At 39.3% G+C, this 21,988-nt stretch overlaps 1 protein-coding gene across 7 annotated transcripts in view; it reads right to left on the bottom strand.

Annotated features, from left to right (window-relative positions):
* Nucleotides 1-21,988, bottom strand: part of ERCC8 (ERCC excision repair 8, CSA ubiquitin ligase complex subunit) — a 55,837-nt gene that overhangs the window by 10,642 nt on the left and 23,207 nt on the right. For 4 of the 7 annotated variants that reach the window (XM_067315885.1, XM_067315888.1, XM_067315890.1 and 1 more), the window contains 3 exons: nt 18,502-18,699; nt 12,878-12,964; nt 10,900-11,127 (listed from right to left, as the gene is read on the bottom strand). In XM_067315885.1, coding sequence (XP_067171986.1) covers nt 11,059-11,127; nt 12,878-12,964; nt 18,502-18,699 — 354 coding nt within the window. In that variant the 3' untranslated portion in view covers nt 10,900-11,058. The other 3 variants (XR_010886919.1, XM_067315886.1, XM_067315887.1) reach the window with 3 other exon arrangements.

The following is a 21,988-nucleotide window of genomic DNA, read 5'->3' as shown; positions in this document are numbered from 1 at the left end:
AAGCGGCAGGTGATTGCTGTGGGGGACTCCCTGCTGCAGGGGACGGAGGCATCTATCTGCCAACCTGACCTCATGTCTAGAGAGATTTGTGGCCTGCCAGAGGCTCGTGTGAGATATGTCATGGAAAGACTGCCAAGGCTTGTCCACACTTCGGACTATTACCCACTGCTGCTCTTCCATGTGGGCACTAATGACACCAAGGGCAAACTGGAGACCATCAAGCAGGATTTCAGAGCTCTGGGGATGGTGGTCAAGGGTCTGGGAGCCCAGGTCATCTTCTCCTCAATCCTGCCAGTGAGGGGGATGGATGAGAGGAGGAGGAGACAGACTTTCCAAGTTAACGACTGGCTGCGCCGCTGGTGTTGGCAACAGGGTTTTGGTTTCTACGACCATGGGACCCTGTTTGAAGATCGACAACTGCTGGGGAGAGATGGGATCCACCTCACGAGGCGGGGCATGCGGGTCTTTGCCAACAGGTTGGCCAGCCTGGTAAGGAGGGCTTTAAACTAGGAAAGATGGGGGAAGGGGAGAGTTATAGTGACAGGGTAGCTGGCAAAAGACTGCTCAAGTCAGGATGCCTCCAACAGGTGAATGCAGCCAGGGAAGTGCGCATGGGATGTGGCTATGGAGGATCCTCTTTTACCCCTCCTGGGAAACCTGCATGCTCGATCACCTCTCTGAAGTGCCTGTACACCAATGCACGCAGCATGGGGAACAAACAGGAAGAACTAGAGACGTGTGTGCAGTCGCAGGGCCATGATCTCATTGCCATTACCAAGACATGGTGGGATAGCTCGCAAGACTGGAGTGCCATCATGGATGGCTACGTGTTTTTTAGGAAAGACAGGCCAGGAAAGCGAGGTGGTGGAGTTGCTCTTTATGTGAGAGAGCAACTGGAATGTATTGAGCTGTGCCTAGGGGTGGATGAAGAGCGAGTCGAGAGCTTATGGGTAAGGATTCAAGGGCAGGCTAGCATGGGTGACACTGTTGTGGGTGTTTACTACAGGCCACCTGATCAGGAAGAAGTAGTTGACGAGGCCTTCTACAGACAGCTGGAAGTAGCCTCATGATCCCAGGCCCTGGTTCTCATGGGGGACTTCAACCACCCTGATATCTGCTGGAAAGACAACACAGCTAGGCACAAGCAGTCCCGGAGGTTCCTGCAGAGCATTGGTGACAACTTCCTGACACAGGTGGTGGAGGAGCCAACAAGGAGAGGTGTGCTGCTGGACCTCGTACTAACAAACAAAGAAGGACTGGTGGAAGATGTGAAGGTCAGGGGCAGCCTTGGCTGCAGTGACCATGAGATGGTGGAGTTCAGGATCCTGCGAGGAGAAAGCAGGGCACTAAGCAGGATCACAACCCTGGACTTCAGGAGAGCAAACTTTGGCCTCTTCAGGGACCTACTTGGAGGAATCCCATGGGTTAGGGTCCTAGAAGGAAGGGGAGTTCAAGAGAGCTGGTTAATATTCAAGCATCACCTCCTCCAAGCTCAAGAGTGGTGCATCCCTATGAGCAGGAAGTCAAGCAAAGGGGGCAGGAGACCTGCATGGATGAGCAAGGAGCTCCTGGCAAAACTCTACCAGAAGAAGGAAGTATACAGAAAGTGGAAAGGGGGACAGGCCACTTGGGAGGAATACAGGAACGTTGTCAGAGTATGCAGGGATGTGATGAGGAAGACTAAGGCCTGTTTGGAATTAAATCTGGCTAGAGATGTCAAGGACAGCAAGAAGGGCTTCTTCAAATACATCAGTAGCAAGAGGAAGACTAGGGAAAATGTGGGCCCTTTGCTGAATGGGGTGGGTGCCCTGGTGACAAAGGATGCAGAGATGGCAGAGTTACTGAATGCTGCCTTTGCTTCAGTCTTTACTGCTCAGGCCAGCCCTCAGGAACCCCAGACCCTGGAGGCAAGAGAGAAAGTCTGGAGAAAGGAAGACTTTCCCTTGGTGGAGGAGGATCGGGTTAGAGATCATTTAAGCAAACCTGACACCCACAAACCCATGGGCCCCGATGGGATGCACCCACGAGTGCTGAGGGAGCTGGCGGACATTATTGCTAAGCCACTCTCCATCATCTTTGAAAGGTCATGGAGAACAGGAGAGGTGCCTGAAGACTGGAAGAAAGCCAATGTCACCCCAGTCTTCAGAAAGGGCAAGAAGGAGGACCCAGGGAACTACAGGCCAGTCAGCCTCACCTCCATCCCTGGAAAGGTGATGGAGCAGCTCATCCTGGAGGCCATTCCAAGCATGTGGAGGACAAGAAAGTGATCAGGAGTAGTCAGCATGGCTTCACCAAGGGGAAATCATGCTTAACCAATCTGATAGCCTTCTATGACGGAATGACTGGCTGGGTAGATGAGGGGAGAGCAGTGGATGTTGTCTACCTTGACTTCAGCAAGGCTTTTGACACTGTCTCCCATAGCATCCTCAGAGACAAGCTCAGGAAGTGCAGGCTAGATGAGTGGACAGGGAGGTGGATTGAGAACTGGCTGAATGGCAGAGCTCAGAGGGTTGTGATCAGCAGCACAGAGTTTAGTTGGCGGCCTGTAGCTAGCGGTGTCCCCCAGGGGTCAGTCCTGGGTCCAATCTTGTTCAACTTCTTCATCAGTGACCTGGATGAAGGGACAGAGTGCGCCCTCAGCAAGTTTGCTGATGATACAAAACTGGGAGGAGTGGTGGATACACCAGAGGGTTGTGCTGCCATTCAGAGGGACCTGGACAGGCTGGAGAGGTGGGCGGAGAGGAACCTCATGAAGTTCAACAAAGGCAAGTGCAGGGTCCTGCACCTAGGGAGGAATAACCCCATGCACCAGGACAGGCTGGGCGCTGACCTGCTGGAAAGCAGCTCTGCGGAGAAGGACCTGGGAGTGCTGGTGGACACCAAGTTGACCATGAGGCAGCAGTGTGCCCTTGTGGCCAAGAAGGCCAATGGTATCCTGGGCTGCATCAGGAAGAGTGTTGCCAGCAGGTCGAGGGAGGTGATTCTCCCCCTCTACTCAGCCCTGCTGAGGCCCCATCTGGAGTACTGCGTCCAGTTCTGGGCTCCCCAGTACAAGAGGGATGTGGCACTACTGGAGCAAGTCCAGCAAAGGGCTACAAAGAGGATTAGAGGATTGGAGCATCTGTCTTATGAGGAAAGACTGAGAGAGCTGGGCCTGTTTAGCCTAGAGAAGAGAAGGCTGAGAGGGGATCTTATTAACGTGTACAAGTATCTGAAGGGAGGGTGTCGAGAGGATGGGGCCAGACTCTTCTCAGTGATGCCGAGCGACAGGACGCGAGGCAACAGGCACAAACTGAAACACAGGCAGTTCCATCTGAACATGAGGAAAAACTTTTTCACTGTGAGGGTGACAGAGCACTGGAACAGGTTGCCCCGAGAGGTTGTGGAGTCTCCTTCTCTGGAGATATTCAAAATGCGCCTGGATGCAATCCTGTGCAATGTGCTCTAGGTGACCCTGCTTGAGCAGGGGGGTTGGACTAGATGATCTCCAGAGGTCCCTTCCAACCTCAGCGATTCTGTGATTCTGTGATCAGACCCTTCAGATACTAAGTGCTTAGCTCCAACTGAAATAGGCCATAAGCATGCTCTAGGTGCAAAGACGTATTCTCTGGGCCATATAATCCACCTGGAAGAGCTAGTGATAGGCAAAAGAAAAGAGCTTCATATGAAACTACTATTTTATAAAGTCCCAAAACATTTTTTTCATGTTTGCTAGCATGAGAATTATAATCAGCTGATTTCCTTAGGTGTTACAGAACAGTGTAGGAGGTGACAGCAACAGTAATTAACCATTGAGCAACATGAAACACTCCCTACCAACTGCCACAAAACATGCAAACTCCTCACTATTCTTCCCATACGCCTACTGTTTGGTGTAACTTTTATTACAAGAAACACGGGCTCCCCAAAATGATGAATTCATTGTACCTTATTTATATAGCATATCTACAGAGAATAGGAAAGAAGTGTATTATCACAGTAACAAAGTAGTCTAGCCATGGCAACCTGAGTCTAATATATATAGGCTAAGCTATAGCTTAGCATCACAGCAAAGTAGTTTAGCCTGTGTTGTTTTGGCTAGGTTGCTCATTCAAGCTAGAGTTAACTTTTCTGTATTATGCTGCTGCTGGCAGAATAGATGTACCCTGAGTTACAGGAAAGGGATCTTTTTTTTAAGCTACTCAACTTTCTTAAATGGCACTGAGAGATTAAAGATCCTCCATACAGACCAAGAAATATTTTTGTGGATGAGAGTAACACGGACACGTGGGCATTAAAAGCTACAGTTCCTTCAGAAGTCATCCTGAACTACTACCAAAAGATTAAGAGTCAGTTTCAAATTTTAAATACAAATGGAACTGGCTGGCTACCAAATATAATAAGTCTGTTCTTGCCAATGATCTCCAGCAAGAGCATAATATATTTCTCCATTTATTATGAATACATTTTTGATCTAACTTTTCTAAAAGTATGATTCCAAATTTGCTTAATTTGAGAATAATTCTGTTGGAGGATAAGATCTGTAACTAATATAAAGCAAATATCCTGTTAAATAAATCCTTTCTAGTCAATAGAAAAGGAACATGCTTAGTATCTTTCAAACGTGGCTGCCATCTGACAACAGCAAAATATTTTACTAAACTGTCTTTTCTCTCCCCCCTGCCATTAATCTAATTTGTTTTAAACAAAGGCGTATTATTTTTGTTGCTGAATAAATTACCCTGTTCTTGCTTAAACATGTTACTCTAGGTTGCAAACATATGGCTGTAAAAATTACTGGGTGGACTAATTTGAACTGCTGATTTTAATCACCTGTGTGGCATGAAGAAATTTACTATAAAACCTGTTTAGGATCACAGATGCATCTTTTGCACAGCTGCAAGAAAAGGGCAGATTCCAAATTACATTCTTCCAAATGTACAGACCTCAGTGACTGACTGAAAGTCTCTTTCCTAGCACAACATCCTGACTCACTAAAATGCATAATTAAAAATGTTGTTTTCTCTCTGTGTTAATTTGAAAGCAAATGTTGATAAACTGAAAATTAAAAAACCCTATATCCCTGTGCAATTAAAAAAAATTTTTTTTTTAACAGAAAGCTCTTCCTCAACAGCCCCAAATATTTTTTTCCAATCTCTTGGGCTTGGTGAAATTTGGCAGGACTGAGAGTGGTTAAAGGTTGACAGCATAGTGGATAACACTGGTTAGCAGTCATCCAGAGAGAATATGTGGGCTGGTGGGTACAGCTGACCACACAACACACAGGTATCATTAGAAGAAATGAAGCTGCGGGGAGCAGTTATACACCTGCCTGAATTCCTGGCCACTCAGTCATCCCTTCTTACCCTTCATTCCTATTGTTTTTATAAAATAGACTAAAAGAAAGCAAAAACAAGGGAAGGAGAAAAGAAGGCACGTCTGTTTCACAGCCGATCTTTAATCTCACAAGAGGACTTTATTGACGTTTTACATACTTTTGTTTAGCTGGATATTATAAATATTAACTGCTGTCCACTGTAAGCAATATACTGCCTCCAAGAATGTCTCTTAGACATCTCAGAATCTCAGCACAGATCCAAGTGGCTAAACACACGGCAAATACTCAACCTTTCTTTCATTGTGGGCTGCCTTAGCCATGTTAGTTCATATGTGTTGCACGCCAAATATATGTAGCTGGACAATTCCTATGGCTTAACTGATATGCCATAACTTGACCACAGAGCTCAAACGTTATTTGTACTAAGCTAATACTAGGCTCCTATGTTCATTGTGACAGATGCTAGGCCAATATGCACTGAAGAGCTTAACTGTATGCCCTAGACCTTTATCTGCATTGAAGACTGAGAACCTTCCTCAAATGGAGCCCCAAAAGTGGTGTTTCTTTTATTTATATGCATGTATGTGTGTATACACACACACACATATATATGTATGTGCAAGGTGGAATAAGGACTATAACAGAAGGTTAAACATAAAAGGGGAAAAAAATAAATAAATTTTGTTGATGTTCCCAAATCTGAGAACTTTTTAGCCTTACAGTGACAGGGGTTTTAAAATCCCAAGCACCAAGCTAAGCAAGTAGATGAGGAACTAATTCTAAATTAAAAAAAAAGATGTCATTTGTGCAGTAAAAAGCCCACCCTGAATACAAAGCCAACCGATGTGAAAAAAGCGGCAAATAAATCCCTACAGTTTTAGTCTTGTCAGCGTATGTGTAACAGTGGAAATACTGGGGATAGAGAAAATGGCAAAAGGAGGTAAGCACATGGTGTTGAACTTATTTTTTTCAGTACTTGGGAGTTAACCATATTTCTGTTCTCTTGTGCTAATGCTTTCTTCCAGGTCTCTCTGTAGGAGGAAAAAGAACCAGCTTTTTGCTTGGATGTCTCACTACCCAATTTTTTCAAGCATCATAATCTAGACTTAAGTAATCAAAGAGTCATAGTTGACTGTCTCTAGAGAATTCAACTTTCACTCAAGCTGAAGGAGGCTTTTCTGTGGCTCTCCTGATTTTTTTTCAGTTGAGCTAGCTTAGACTGGCTCCCATCTCCATTCTTTCCTTAGGCTAGGAGGGAACAGAAATTTGATCTCTTGCAAGAGGCAATAAATTCTTTATCTTTTGGTACCTTCTGCATCAAGATGAAATGAAAATCTTCTCAACTTCCTAGGCAGGCAAAGCAAGTCTTCTAAGTCTTCTAATTCCTGGAATGGCCTGAAAGGGTGAAAGACTTTCCTATGTATTCTAATTTGAAGTACAAATACTAAATCCCAGTACCTGTTATTACAACAGAGCGCTGTCAGGTTCAGTTTAAACCAACCCTTTAAACTCTTAACTTTCTTACTATTTTTAACAGGAATTTAGAATCCAGCTATCAGCTAGTTGCCTCTCAGGTGAATGACTTATTTCAACACGAATACAGTACTCCATCTGACACCCAACTGGATTTAAATTTTTTTTTCAGACTGACACAAGGATGGGAAATGCTATTAAGTCTGCAACACTCCACTTGCTGCTCTTCTGGCTCTGAAGGAGCTCAGACACTATAAAAAGACACATGCTATAAGAACAGAAACAGAATAGTTGTAGAAGGTGAAGACTCAGAGGTAATTATCACTTTTGACTTACACGCAAGCAAGATATGCAGTTGCAGCTGTCAATCTCTGCTTAGAGTTTGGTTCTTCTCTGTGAAAACTAATATCTATCTTTATTGTCCTTTTTAATCTAACAGTATGAAAACGATCCTCATAAAAGCACAGAGGAAAGTTTCCACATTTCCAGATAGATCCCTGTCTAATCTGCTTGTTAGAAACCCATGGGAGATGGTCCTGGAGAGAAGAGGGCTCCAGGGGAGCTGGTTGATTTTCAAGGACCACCTCCTCCAAGATCAAGAATGGTCCATTTCCACATGCAGGAAGTCAAGTGTAGGTGGCAGCAAGCCAGCATGGATGAACAAGAATCTCCTGACAAAAGTCAGATGTGAAAAGGAAGCATACAAGAGGTGGAAGCAGGGACAGGTAACCTGGGAAGAATATAGAGAAACTGCCCCAGCACGCAGAGTTGGGGTTAGGAAAGCCAAAGCCCATCTGGAGTTGAATCCAGAAAGGGATGCAAAGGGCAACAACAAAGGCTTTTGTAGGTATATCAGCAGCAAAAGGAAGACCAGGGAAAATGCAGGCCTGCTGCTGAATGCGGCAGAGGACCTGGTGAAAAAGGACGTGGAAAAAGTCAAGGTGCTCAATGATTCTTTGCCTCAGTCTTTACTCATAGGACTTGCCTTCAGCAATCCCAAGTCCCTGTAACCAGAGGGGAAGTCTGGAGGAAGGAAGACTTACCCTTGATGCAGGAGGATCAGGTTAGGGAACACTTGCACAAACTGGCCATACACAGGTCCATGGGACCTGATGGGATGCACCCATAAGTGCTGAGGGAACTAAGCTGATGTCTTTGTGAGGCCATTCTCAATTACCTTTGAAAGGTCATGGCAGTTGGGGGAGGTTCCTTAGGATTGGAAGGTGGCAAGCATCACTCCTGCCTTCAAAAGCAACAAGAAAGAGGATCCAGGGAACAACAGGCTTGTCAGCCTCACCTTGATCCACGGAAAGATAATGGAACAAATGATCCTGGAAGCCATTTCCAGACATATTAAGGATAAGAAGGTGATTGGGAGTAGTCAGCATGGATGTACAAAGGGAAAATCATGACTGACCAACCCGAGCACCTTCTATGATGAAATGACTGGCTTGGTGGATGAAGGGAGGGCAGTGGACGTTGTTTATCACAACTTTAGTAAGGCTTTCAACAGTGTCTCCCATGACATCTTCACTGACAAATTGACAAGTACAGATTAGATAAGTAGATGGTGAGATGAACTGAGAACTGGCTGAACTCAAAACTGGCCAGACTGAAAGGGTAGTGATCAGTGGCATGAAGTCCAGCTGGGGGCCAGTCATTAGTGGAGTACCCCAGGGGTCAATACTGGGGCCAATGCTGTTTAACATCTTCATTAATGGCCTGGATCATGGAACAGAATGCACCCTCAGCAAATTTGCAGATGATTCAAAAATGGGAGGAGTGGTTGATACACCAGGTGGTTTCCCTGCCACTCAGAGGGACCTCAACAGGCCAGAGAAATGGGCAGAGAGTAATTTCATGAAGTTCAACAAAAGGAAATGCAAAGTCCTGCACCTGGGGAGGAACGACCCCACACACCAGTACAGGCTGGGGGACAACCAGTTGGAGAGCAGCTTTGTAAAGAAGGGCCTGGGGGTCCTGGTGAACAGCAAGCTGACCAAGAGCCAGCAATGCGCCCTTGCAGCAAAGGCCAAGAACCTGGGCTGCATGAGGAAGAGTTGCCAGCATGCCAAGGCAGGTGATCCTTCCCCTCTACTCAGCCCAGGTGTGACATCTGTAGTGTTGTGTCCAGTTCTGGGCTCCTTAGTACAAGAGAGACATTGACATGCTACAGTAGGTTCAGTAAAGAGTCACAAGGATGGTTAAGGGCTTGGAGCATCTGACATACAAGGAAAGGCTGAGAGACCTGGGGTTGTTGAGCCTGGAGAAGAGAAACCTTGGAGTGGGGGTGGGGGGGTCTTATCACTGTGTATAAATACCTGATGGGGTGGAGTAGAGAAGACAGAGTCAGACTCTTCTCAGTGGTATCCAGTGACAGGACAAGAGGCATTGGGCACAGATTGTAACACAGGCAATTCCATTTAAACATAAGAAAAAAACCCCTTTTTTACTCTAAGGATGTCCACCACAGACCTGTTTTCGTAACACCACCATTTGCAATCATTTTACAGATTGGAAACCGATCACTGAAAACTCATTGGAAAAATAATGCATTCATTCTTTGATAAGTAGCTCTGATATGATTTATTGAGCAATATTTTAGAAATTCAAATACCTAATATATGCAATGCTGTTAAGCATATACAAAAATATATGCACAATTATAACATGCAATAAAAGTCATCCCTAATAACAGACATCTTTTTAAAGACAAAATCAAAATGTATAATCTTACTTCAAATTTGTTTCCTAGTTTTTCCAGTTTTAGACAGAAAAAAACCCCAACCATTGGTAATGAAAACTATCACTTAAAAAAATAGAAAATTAAGTTCTTTTTTTTCTATTACCATAAAGTGACAGGGTCAGGCTGGTCCTTAAACTAACTTCAGCTGAAACTTCTGCAAGTCTTCTACCTTGCAACAATCCATTTAATAGCGCAAGTTAAATTTTTGGTCTCTCCCTGAACATACAAACTACATATGAAACTTGCCTAAGAAAAACGTTCCCTTGATATGCCCCCTGCTCACCTTGTCTTATTCCACATTGCTAGGATCTAGACTGTTATAGAAAGTGACAGTCTATATTTTGTATAGATATTAAAATACAAAAGCACAGTGAATTAATTCAAAAATGCATACCTATCACATCTATTCACCATACAAAGATTAAATTACTATCTTTCATTTATTTATAAATTTATTTCACTTCCAGAAACTGTATATTACTGTTCGAAGTGCTCCATTTCCTTTCTTCCATTTTTCCCCCGAAGTACTGCATCTCCATTCAATGTGAACTTCTGACTTAGCTCTCAGATTAGTGTGTGCATTGCTGCTGAGGCACAAACAAACCAGTGACCGAGATTAGGCATTGACCCCCCTAAACTCCTCCCTGCCAAAACAGAGTAGGTATTAGGAGCACAAATTCAGATGAAAGCAAAGAGTTTTGAAGGACTACATTCTATATTTCTAACTTGAAACTTGATCCATACTTTGTCTTATACTGTACCTTGTTTCTGTCCATGAATTCTCCACCCTGGCTAGGGAAGTACGTATGAGATTCATACATAGAGGACTGACCTTAAAAACATGTTAACAGGAGCAAAAAAACCCTAATCAAACTAATTTCTATTTTTACCTTTCTGGGACAGATTCAGATACAAGTTGATGGGGGATGCCATATAAATACTTGGATAGATAATCTACCTCTTCCTGAACCGAATATCTCATCCATGGAGAAACTTATGCAAGACTGATAAAACACAAAAGAACAGGCACATAAATCCATTTAGGCTCCCACAGCACACAGACACTCATAAAAGGAATCTGCTCCATCTAGACATTGCAGAAAATAAACTGGAAGTATCCCTGAGCTAGTTCTCCTTAAGGCAAAATCCTCTGCATCAGGTCTCTCAGAAATGAGGGGATTATCTCCCTATGTATTAGTGATACCAAAAACAATGTACTATTATCTGGTCACAAGGTCTTTTAGTTTTCTTTCATCTGATGTTCAACACTGAATAAAGTATACCAATGTGTAAGGGTAAACGTAAAAGTCAGTAGATACGAAAATGTAATCCTTCAGATACAGCAATAAAAGTGAAGAAGATGACAGGAAAAAAAAGTGGAAGTTTATTTCTGAAAGACCTGGCTTTAATATAACTGTACGAGGAATCCAGTCACAATAAGCCTGACAATACCCGATTCTGTAGATAAAGTCCTTGAACGTAGTGCTCGAATGTCAGTTTTATATCAGCATACAACTGAAATTCAGCCTTCATCCTCACTGCTGCTCCATGCATCTTCATATGCTGGATTTAAATGCTGTTGAGATAGAGACTAAAGAAAATAAAAATTCACTCAGAGGTTTGCTTTAATAGGACTCTAAGTAATTAAAAACATTAAAAGCAAGTAAAGGTAACACTAAAGGCATTTCTTAAATTACTATCTGTGAACTGTTGTGTGTCTCACAGATACTGTTCTTTTGTAATCATTTCTTTGCTCATTCTGTACATTAGAGACAGGATAAATTGTGAAAAGACGTAGTATTCTATTTAATTCCAATTTCAACAAAAATATCTGGAACATTAACTGGAAGCTCTACAAATGTCTGAATGTAAAATATAATATATAGATATTATAACCTGCGTTTGTTTTGTGTTGTTTAAAACATAATTGTTCCAGCATAACTGGGCGCTACTGTCTCAGAAAGTCTCAGCCTCTGTCTGCATCCAACTAGTTCCCACCTCACCCTCGTATCAGCTCAAGGGTTTGTGCAGCCAAGCAGTGCACTGAATCACTGTTCTAACCCTGAGTAAAACTTTTTTTTTGGGCTTGTTTACTTCTAGCCTGGGTTCAGACTCTTGCCAGGCAGGCACACAAATGCCTGATCTAGCACATGGGAGGGAGCAGGAACCAGTGGCCTGTGGAGAGCAGAACTGCTTCTTTCAGAGGCAGTGCCAGCTTACAACATTTGTAAACAGCAGCAGTAGCTTAACAGATTTCAAAACAATGGCATATATGACTCAAGAACCATAATGTCAAAATTAAAGGGGCAATTATAATCAGAGCTGGGTAAATAATGGCTTTTTCCCCCCTCCCAGACTAAAAAAATAATTTGCTTATACTGAAAAAATAAATTTTAAAATTCTCAGTTTAACAGAACAAAAATGTTCATTTCAGGTCAATTGAACACATTTTGATTTCAGGTTATCTAAATTTTGAAATTATTTTTCTTTGTTTAAGTGTAAGGTAGTTCTTCAAAAACTGTGTTTCAAAACAAAGCAAAAAGTGTTTTGTTACAATTTTTATCTTTTTCAAAATGGAACATTTTTGAAATTTTAGAAAATTGGATTTTTTGTATGATATGAGTCAAAATATTAGTATCTCCTGATTTTTTTTTTTTTTTAAACAGCTGTACAAGTTACTGGATTCTTATTTTGTGAATGGCTTCAGTCCCTTAAAATCTATATATTTTTTCCCCCTCATACTGTCCATTTAAACTTTTATTGTCCAGTTCTAACAGTAAGAGGGAAAACATGTTCTCTCATGGAAAACAGTACTACTTATGATCTGTCCTGTAACAGCCTGCATGTCTTCTCTCAAACTCTATGTTCTTTATTATATTTCTGTATCAAAGGTATTTTGATATGATTTGTAGCATCCTTAATCTTATTGTTTAGTAGACAGTATACTCCTAAACAAATTAAAATGCAACTTTTCTTTGACATTTTTCACTTCCAAATGAGCATAAGCTACAGAAAACAGTACAAAATTTAAGGAAGCTAAAGTGGAAGTTGAAAGACTGACAGTCAAATAACAAGTACTACTTTTAATTAAGTGAGAAGCTAGAAGTCTGCCAGAGATTTTTCTAGACCACAAAAAAAAAAAAAAAAAAAAAAAAAAAAAGGCCCCCAAAACCCCAGAACAACAACCAGGAGATTGCAGAGAAACAATAGACAGGTGATTTTTCAGTTAATCAGTATTGTTACAAATTTTGAAGATGAAAATCCACTTCGTATATAATTATTTTTCTCGCAAGTATAACACCCATGAAGAGTATATTTCAACTGGATGAACTATTAATTACCTTTTCGGAAATGTCATCAGGAATTGGCTCTCGAAGAGCAGGTATCCAAGCAAGGATATTGCAATCTTTGCTACCACTATAAAGCTCCTTTAAAAAAGCAAGCAAAAAAGGTCTCCTATGCAAATTTACTGAACACTGAAATAGAAATAATGCTGGCAAATAAAATGTATGAAATTTTTATTTAGAAATAAGGACACATATATAATTTCTATTTTGTAATATAATCTTGACAAACAGTATATTCTTAAAATATACTAGACAAAAAGAATACTTTATGATATTTCCTCCAGGCTGGTCATCAATACAGCACTACTCACACTTAAATGAACTTCATTGCTTAAATGTACTTTATTTTTTTCCTCTCATGTGTCTCCTGAAAAGTAACCTAACTTAAAAGTCAGCAAGCTCAGAAGATAATTGTATTTCTGGTCAACGGAAAGGGAAGAAGGAAAAAAGGAAAAGATTTTTCTATTATAATTAAAAATATGAATCAACACAAAAACATCTAATAAGATGCAGGTTAGAAGAGCGCATAAGTATGGAGCAAAGGAGTATTAAGTAAACATAGTTTAAGTATGCCTAGGCAAGGAAAAGAACAAACAAGGAACAACTTGAAGCCTGCATCCTGTTGGGAAGGCAGAGATCAGAAAGACTGATTTATTATTTTTAATATAAATAACCCTATTTATTATGTTAATGACTAAGGACAGGATCCCATTGTGCTAGGCACCCTGCAAACACATGGAAGCAAACAGTCTCTGCACCAAACAGCCAGCTAAGGAAATGAAGCTATATTAGACTGTTCTTTAATAAAGGAAATACAGATTTCTCTGTCACTCTAAACTGAAGAAATTTTGCAATTCAGAAATATTGCACCACCTTCGCAGTAAATTTTGCACTAATAACCCTCCTGTTTTCCAAACTGCTACTCACATGAATGTGTATGAAGATATTTTCATATGCCTTCAATCTTGAATTAAATTCCTGCTTATTATATAAAATGTCTAACAACAATTAAGATGAGAACTACCATATGTTTAAATTACCTGAGTGAAACATGCATAGTATTCTTTTCTGTATTCAAGCTGACAGTGGAAAAAATCTTCTAAAAGATGTTGACTCCTGCACTTAACCTAGCAATTCTGTGCATAGCTCCAAAAACTATTTTAATATGTTGATTCAACATAATTCAATAAATTATTACAGTTCTGTCTTTGCAGCAAGTCTCATTTTGCATTATGTATATTTAATTCTAGAAAAGCATGAATTACTCTGACAGTTGGTGCAGGAACTTAATAGTTAACTATTAAGTTAACTAGTTGCTATAAATACCCATTTATGTGGGTAACCTTATTCAAGTGAGCTGATATACTGACTTCTGTGAAACTACTCCCAGGAACAAAGTTATTCACGCACAAAACAAGATTGGAGTTTAAAATTTTCTGAGAGATAAACATCCTACTTATCTTGCTTAAAAGAATAAAACAGGTCAAAGTTATACCAAGGCATAGGTCAGATATCACTTCATCCTATTGGCAGTACTCTACTCTACTCAAGCATCCTGTCTTTTGCAAGATGCACAATATCACTGGAACTTTAAAAACAAGCAATATCTCCCACCCCAAAACCCTCCTTCTGAGCAATGTAATTGGGAAATCAGTATATTCCAGTTAGTCTTTATTACTACTTGTCTCTCTTTCTGGTTCTGGGATTGCAAGATCTTCAGCTACTATAGACCATGCTGACTAATTTTTATAATTATTGCAATCTGAAACAGTGACTCAGACCTTAAGTCAGTCAATGTGTAAAGCTCCATGCATATTTACAGTACCTATAGCATGATATTTCAATGCTACATTTTAAAATTCTCAGGAAAGATGGCAATTAAAGCTGAATTTAATTTTTAGTTTTTGATATTGTTAGCCTATCACTGGATTGTTACAGATGGGTAGGTTTGCCAAATACCTTTGTAATCGTCATTGGTATTCCCTGACCATAAAAGGACTTATATTTAAAAAAAAACACTGTTCCTAATACACTACTAATTTTTTACTTCATTATTAATTAATTATTAGTTATTTACTTCATTTCTGTTTCTGAAAGGGAAACACAGGTCTTTTTTGTTTACTTATTTTAAGCAGTTAATATGGCACATGGGTATCTGGCATATTGGATCCAACAGTAAACATCTCCTGAAAGATTTCATAGTGAAGATTTCCTCTTCCACACTACCCTTGAAATTCTCTACCTCTTATTAAATTAACTTCTCTTATTAATGGGCAATATTCTGCAGTTCTTATTACTCAAGCAGCTTAACATCTCATTAACTTCATGGAGAGAGTTACATAAGAAAAATTTAGGCCAACAATAATATAGTGGATTTTATGGCTTTATTCCCAGGATCTTAAAAGGATATATACATACATTAACTAAATTTCACACTGCCCTGTAGAGACAACTACACATGGTAACTCAAACACTAAAGATAATCCACCTAAGAATGCTAATTAATTTGGATGTAATAAGAATAGAAGAAGACTAATACCACTGGCTTGCAAAGAGCTAGTTGCTTGGGTTCCAGGGATCATAGCTGATTATAGGTTCTGAGCAAAAAGACGACACTTCACACCTCAAATACAAAATTGGTACACAAGTTTTTTAAAGCCTGTTCCAGTCATCAGATCAAACAAAGACAGCAAATAAAATATGGCTAATAAATAGAAGGAAAGGGAGGAACTGGGAGCAATAAATATCAATCAGAAGTTTTGAATAGAAAAATAAATAATAAAAAAACCCTGAAGACCAGATTTGGGGGTGGGGTAGGAAAATCATTCAGCAGGGTTAAAGACAGCAAAAAAGTTAAAAAGAGTATTAATATGAAGAAAAGCCTAAAAACGACAGAGACCTACTACTAGGTGGAAATGGTAGAAACTATATAGAACATTCAGATGTAGATCTTGTTTCATAAGAAGATAATGTACTAATAAGTTAGAAAGGTGTTAAAAAGCCTGCAGATATGCAGCTATTCATTCCACCAGCACATGAATAACTTGCATCAGCATTTTAGAAGAGCTGTCTGGGAAAACTTCTGGCCTGCTTAAGTTAAATATATGTGAAACATGTTGAAATATATATATAGAGAGAGCTGAAAGTGAGCTAACATATCATTCAGAAATACAAAACAAAAATAAGTGGAATAGTGCAGATACTCATGGATTGACTGATACTTCTTTAATCCCAGACAAGATAATAGAAAAGGTGATTTAAAAGATTCTGAAGATTCTAAACTGAATTCTTCAATTACTGAAGAATTAAGATATTAAGAAAATAAACAACACCAGTTAACACATTTTACAGCAAAGCAGGCTCTTTCAAGCAAAATGATCATATTTACAACAAGTTTAACTTAAAATATATATGCATAGCTGTAAATAAATTTGTACCATATTGATTCAGTACTGTTTGCAAGCATAAAAATAAGATAGATACAAATTTTACAACTGTCTGCATTCTCAGAAAAGGACTTTTAACTGGGATATCATCATTTTTAGTAGAAATATATGAAGACTGATGAAAGTGTTTAATCATCTCAAGACAGAACCAGCTGTTTGGAAGTATGCATGTGAACATAAACTGACAAGGTTAACACTAGCAATACCTTTGGTGTTGACATACTTACAATATAGTAACCTAATCCCAACAAAGAGTAACAATTTTATACCAACAAAAGCAAGGATGTTTAAAGAAAAAGGGAAGCAAGCCACACAGAGAATGCAAAACCAAACTGTAGTAAGGGAGACTCTGAAAGAGTCTCAGGAACCACAGTGCATAAACAAATGAAGTTAAGTTGCCAGCAAGCCTATGACTATACTGAATGATGCAGTTCTTGTGTGCATGCTCACAAACCCTGTGCACACACACACAGACGAGTGATAAACAAGAACAGGAAGATCATTCTGGCATATTGTATAATACTGATGCTGATACTACAATGTCACTTACTTTTCCAAGTATTTCAAAAGACAAGGTAGAGACAAGATAAAGAGACCAGCATTTCCAGGGCTGGAAAACATGCTTTATAGTGATATTTAAGAAGTCTTGTCTCTTCAGCTTATCAAAAGAATACCAAAGATGACTTTATACAAACACACTAGCACCTTCATTTTGAGACCATTCTTAAAATAGACAGAGAGTTTTTTAATCTAGCCAAGAACAGTCCAAGAAGAATTAATGAACAGAAACTAAAAGCCAGGAAAGATTTGCCTTAGTTATAATCTGAACCTATTAATAATAAGGATTTTATTTGTTTGCAGCACCAACAGAAGCAGCAGATGTTCCATACTGCGGAATGTTTAATCAGGAGAGGAAGATACATATTTCAATCCAGTGATTCTCAGATTTTTCATAACTGAATTCCATCTGGGGGCTGCAGGGCAGGAGGGGCAATATTCCATCTCTCAGTGGATCCAGTATCTCCCTGCCTATTCATCCCAGAAATGCTTTCCCGGTCTAATAAAGCTTGTTAGCTTGGGCTCTACTGCCTCATCTGTAATGTGTTCAAATCTCTCAGTGAAGTCCATCTTGCTGGCAGAGAAACATTCCTTCAGTCAAAGTTACTGTACTCAACGTGAGGACAATGGATTAAATTCTACGATGCGTTGTACGAGAGGTCAGAAGAGATATTCACTTGACCTTTCCATCTCAAATGCTTCTGCCTGTTATTTCAGAAACAAAAGACTAGAAAAGAAGGAGCTGGAACATTAAGTACAGTCCTCAACAAGTGAAGGCAACTATATAAAAAAACTTAAAAAAAAAAAAAAACCCAAAACAAAAACCAACACACTTAGGAATATCCACCCTTCCCTTGCCACATCACCACAAGTCATAAAAACAATCTGCTGTAAAATACTTCACAACAAATTAGGCTTTGTTATCTTTAAAACTTTTAGTACAAGAGAAAAATGTACCATAGGAGAAAAGAAAAAGGGGGCTGCCATAGTCATGAGTCCCTGAAATGCCATGGCATTTCTTACGTGAAATACACCTGGCTTAATTTAAGAAGCTGATCATGTTCTCAACAACTTCTTCCAAACTGTTCATAGATGCAGTGATTAGTATAGCTACAAGCATTTAGACAAGATCACCAGCCAAGCACATCAGGGGTTTCTCAGTACCACTGGGAATATCTGTGCACTTCATCTAAATGTGCGTCACCTTCTTTCTTACTGTGACTAGTCTTAGATGTTTCAGAGAAAGGTAAATACCTCTCCATAAGCCACTGATTGCCTCAATAAAAGGGAAGAAAAATTCCTCTTCGCTCTTACAGAAGACCAGCAAAAGCCTTAATAACACATATGTTTTATTAATGACAACACAAAACAAAAATTACTATAGGTATTCTCAAAAGTTACCTGTGTGAGAAGAAATGAATAGGGGAAGGAATGAGATATAGAAAGGGCCATCAGAAGTACTTGACCTAACTTTTCTCACTTGACAAAGCCACTAAACTTCCTGTTACTTCAAGCTTTTCTATTAAAGCACATCCCTGCAAAGATATCACTTTCTGTGCAAATGGTTTGGCAATCTGCATAAATATTCCAGGTTGCCCCAAATATTTCACTTACCTGAAAATTAGGTTGAAATACACAGCAGTCAACAGTGTTATAATGCCCTCTAAGCATAGTTATCAGTTCTCCTGAGAAAATTGTATAAACAGCAATGGTACTACCATATGGTACAAAAGCAAACTCTGGATTACAGCCACAAGAGATGGCAAATTTGAGTCCTTTTCTACTTTCGTTACAGACTTTCCCATAGTTCACCTGTAAAATGAAAGATTAAGCAGTTAGCTATTAACTGAAATTATAAGTAGCTTTACATAAAAAGGACATTTTTATTTTTTTCATTAATACCCAATAAAATTCATGTTAAGCTTCCCATTTTAACATAACCCTTGTGACTTCTAGATACAGATGTTCATCAAGAGAATTATTTTTCTGTTCATTAAAGTTCATTCTCTTTAATATAAACTTCGAGAAACAGGAAAAAGGAAAGAAAAAAAGAAGATATGACTATATATGCAGCAGTTCCACACTTAAAGATGGAATTTGCATAGGCCATTCAGGCCAGACCTACTTTGAGGCACCAAAACTACTACTGAAATCAGAATTAGTTCAGGAATTCCTGCTTAAACATTTTCCTAGATGGTGCAACATAGCCATTTTCTCTCAAGTATTGAAACTATTAAAAGAACCAGATATGCACAATAGTATACATATAGTTATAAGTTACACATAACTTTTCTCTGAAAGTTCCAGCAAGTGGAAATGTTAAATCTAAAGCTTTAACGAGCCTCCTTTTATTTTAAGGCACAGCATTTACATTTTCCTAGTGTGTTCTCCTTAAAATATTTCACACACACAAGCACACACATATAATTTCAAAATACCAGTTTTCAAATAGCAGTAGATAGAAAAAGTTATTTCCTGTTAAACTAAACTATGGAAAACAAAGGGGTAACAATGTTTCTTGTAGTTGGTAATGGGTAAAGACACTGCTATATTAACAATGTCAGTGGTAAGTATAAAGTGAGATAGTGGTCTCAGCCTAGCTTTTACTATGTGCATTCATCTCAAAAATAAAATACTGACAACCCAACCACTTTACTATAAGACTTGCTTACTCCACAGACTGAAGAAAACTTGACCCCCCCACTTTCTTCTTACTCTGAAAGTGCCCTTTATGAGAGTCGATTGATATTGCAGAAGGCTATATTTCTGAAGTACATATGCTATTTGGGAGGCAAAGGAAAGAAGCACCAGTCCAGCCAACACCAGAAGCCCTCAGGGGTTTCTCAGCAAGTCATGCCTTGCTCTTGGAAGCAGGAAGAGAGGAAGAGTATCAGCAATGCAGACAAAGATTCTCTATCTCCCTCGTGAATTCTTTGCAAGAAACAGTAGAAGAGCAATAGGCAGTATGAAAAGGACTGAAGGGCAAACAGAAGGTTGTCATAAATAAGAGGCAAAAACAAAGGGATTAGGAAGAAAAATCATTAAGGAGAAGAAAATAAAGAATAACTTCCTAATTTATTTCTTATGGACCAGTCAAGACTGATATATTAAAATGCCTATCTTCTACCCGCTGCTAAATCTTGGAGTTCATCACCACTGAGAAATTCAATATTGTTCCCTGAAAGTACAGCTGGAATAAGAGCATTGCTACATGGCTGACTAGGACCCTGGCTTGTGAGTTGTGTGGGAAGCCTTGCAAATAAAAAGTATAAAAAGTATAGCTTATCATTGTTTGATACGTTTCAAGCTCTTGACAAGTCCTACACAGATTGAAAGCTCACTGCAGATTAAAAAGGGAAAATTTCCAAACATGCTAGGAAATATTCCAATTGGATATAGCAGTCTAATTAGGTCCTCTATAAGAAGTCAAGTGTACGTGTTTACCTCTAAACAAACTTAATTAAAACAAAGTACTAAAATTTCAACAAACAAAACATATATTTATGATGAGCAAGAAGTCCACTATGAACACCTGAAATTTGCAAATTACTTCATGATTAAAATCAAAGTATTTCTTCCTAATAAAAATAAGTGTATTTTTAATTTAAGACATTAGATAAATTCATTAATAGCATTATACATAAAATATTTTGCTTTTAAATATTATTGCCCTGCAATCCCTGCTCTTAATTTCTGCTGAAAAACAGAGAACTGCTTGTACATACAACTTCAGTAAAGTTCTCTTGGTTCATTTTAAAGCTCCCTACTAAAACCTCACGGTCTACAGTTAAAAACCATAAGTATTTGAAATCTGTTGACTATAACCTAACAGATTTGTAATGTTTATTAGGCAAATATTTAAAACGGATATCTTGCTTTGTTAGGTTCTTGATCCATCCTGTGTTGACTGCCTGAGCCCATAGTTTGAGGCAGATACAAGGCTCAGTCAAGCCAGGTAAGGAAGACTATCTGTTGCTCTCTTATTAAAGTTTGTTCTTTCATAGCTAAAAGCAGTTATGTAAGAAAAATTGAAGGAAAGGAGTCTAGAAAGCAAATCTCTCTCAATCATAATAAAAATGTTTACAAAGAAGCAACTCGATTAGCTTTCAGGTAGGTTGATAATTTCAGACTGAAAGGATATTTTCATCAGATGTGGGGCTTATGTCCTTTGTGGACACTAGTGCTCATTTTTAAACAACTGTGTTAAGCCTTGTTAAAGATAATAAATTTAAGAGGCATATTACTCTGCTGATAAGAAACAATTAAACTCTTTTCCAGACCACGTCAGCTGTAACAGCAACAATTCCCAAGCCACAACACTGCTTGTAACAAAGGCATGTGCAATGAAAGGGGTGGATGGCAGAACTTCTCTGGATATACTTAGTGTAGATGTTTCTGCTTGATAAAGGAGCAATGGAAAGGAAAGGATGCTGCCAAAACAAGAACTTAAGCACTATCCTAAGAAGTGGCTTTGTCCTTAGAGCAAACAGGCAAACAAAAAACCCACCTCCTTCTCTTTGAGTCTTCCTATACTCAGTGAATCAGTACTTTGTATTCCTTTTTGTGATAAAGGACATTTATAAGATGTGTGTGATTCCAATATTCGTTTCTCTTACTGACCAAAACAATTCACTAGATCCCAAATTCGGTTCCCTGCTCAAAAAAATTCAGATGACTAGATTAATTTCCACACCATCTGATGGGATTTTTCAGATCTGAAGGAAGTAGACAGACATCTATCGAATAGATACCTGGACTTTAGGAGAGCATTGTGAAGAGTTGCTGAATATCATCTGAGGCAGCCTAAACCTCTGATGCAGACTTTTTCCTCTCCGTATATTCCTCTTTATCTTGATTTTCTTCTACACTTAGTGGATTGCTTAATAAAGATATGCCACTAAATTTTTGCATTCTACTACTTTTTGCTTCTTCTGCGGCAATGGATGACATATGTCTTGTTTTATGCCAACATTTTATTGAAGGATTCACCACAGGGATTCTATCTTAAAAGGGAAGGTAAAAAACACTCAGTGCTGCTTCCTGGCTTACAGTACAAACCAACAAATCTTTGTCAAGAAGTTCCCATGCTCTGAGTTTGTAA

The sequence above is a fragment of the Apteryx mantelli genome, chromosome Z, assembly GCF_036417845.1.
Source record: "Apteryx mantelli isolate bAptMan1 chromosome Z, bAptMan1.hap1, whole genome shotgun sequence".
In the NCBI taxonomy this organism is placed as follows: Eukaryota; Metazoa; Chordata; class Aves; order Apterygiformes; family Apterygidae; genus Apteryx; species Apteryx mantelli.
The sequence above is the reverse complement of the archived record's forward strand: the minus strand, read 5'-3'. Positions and strand labels throughout refer to the sequence as shown.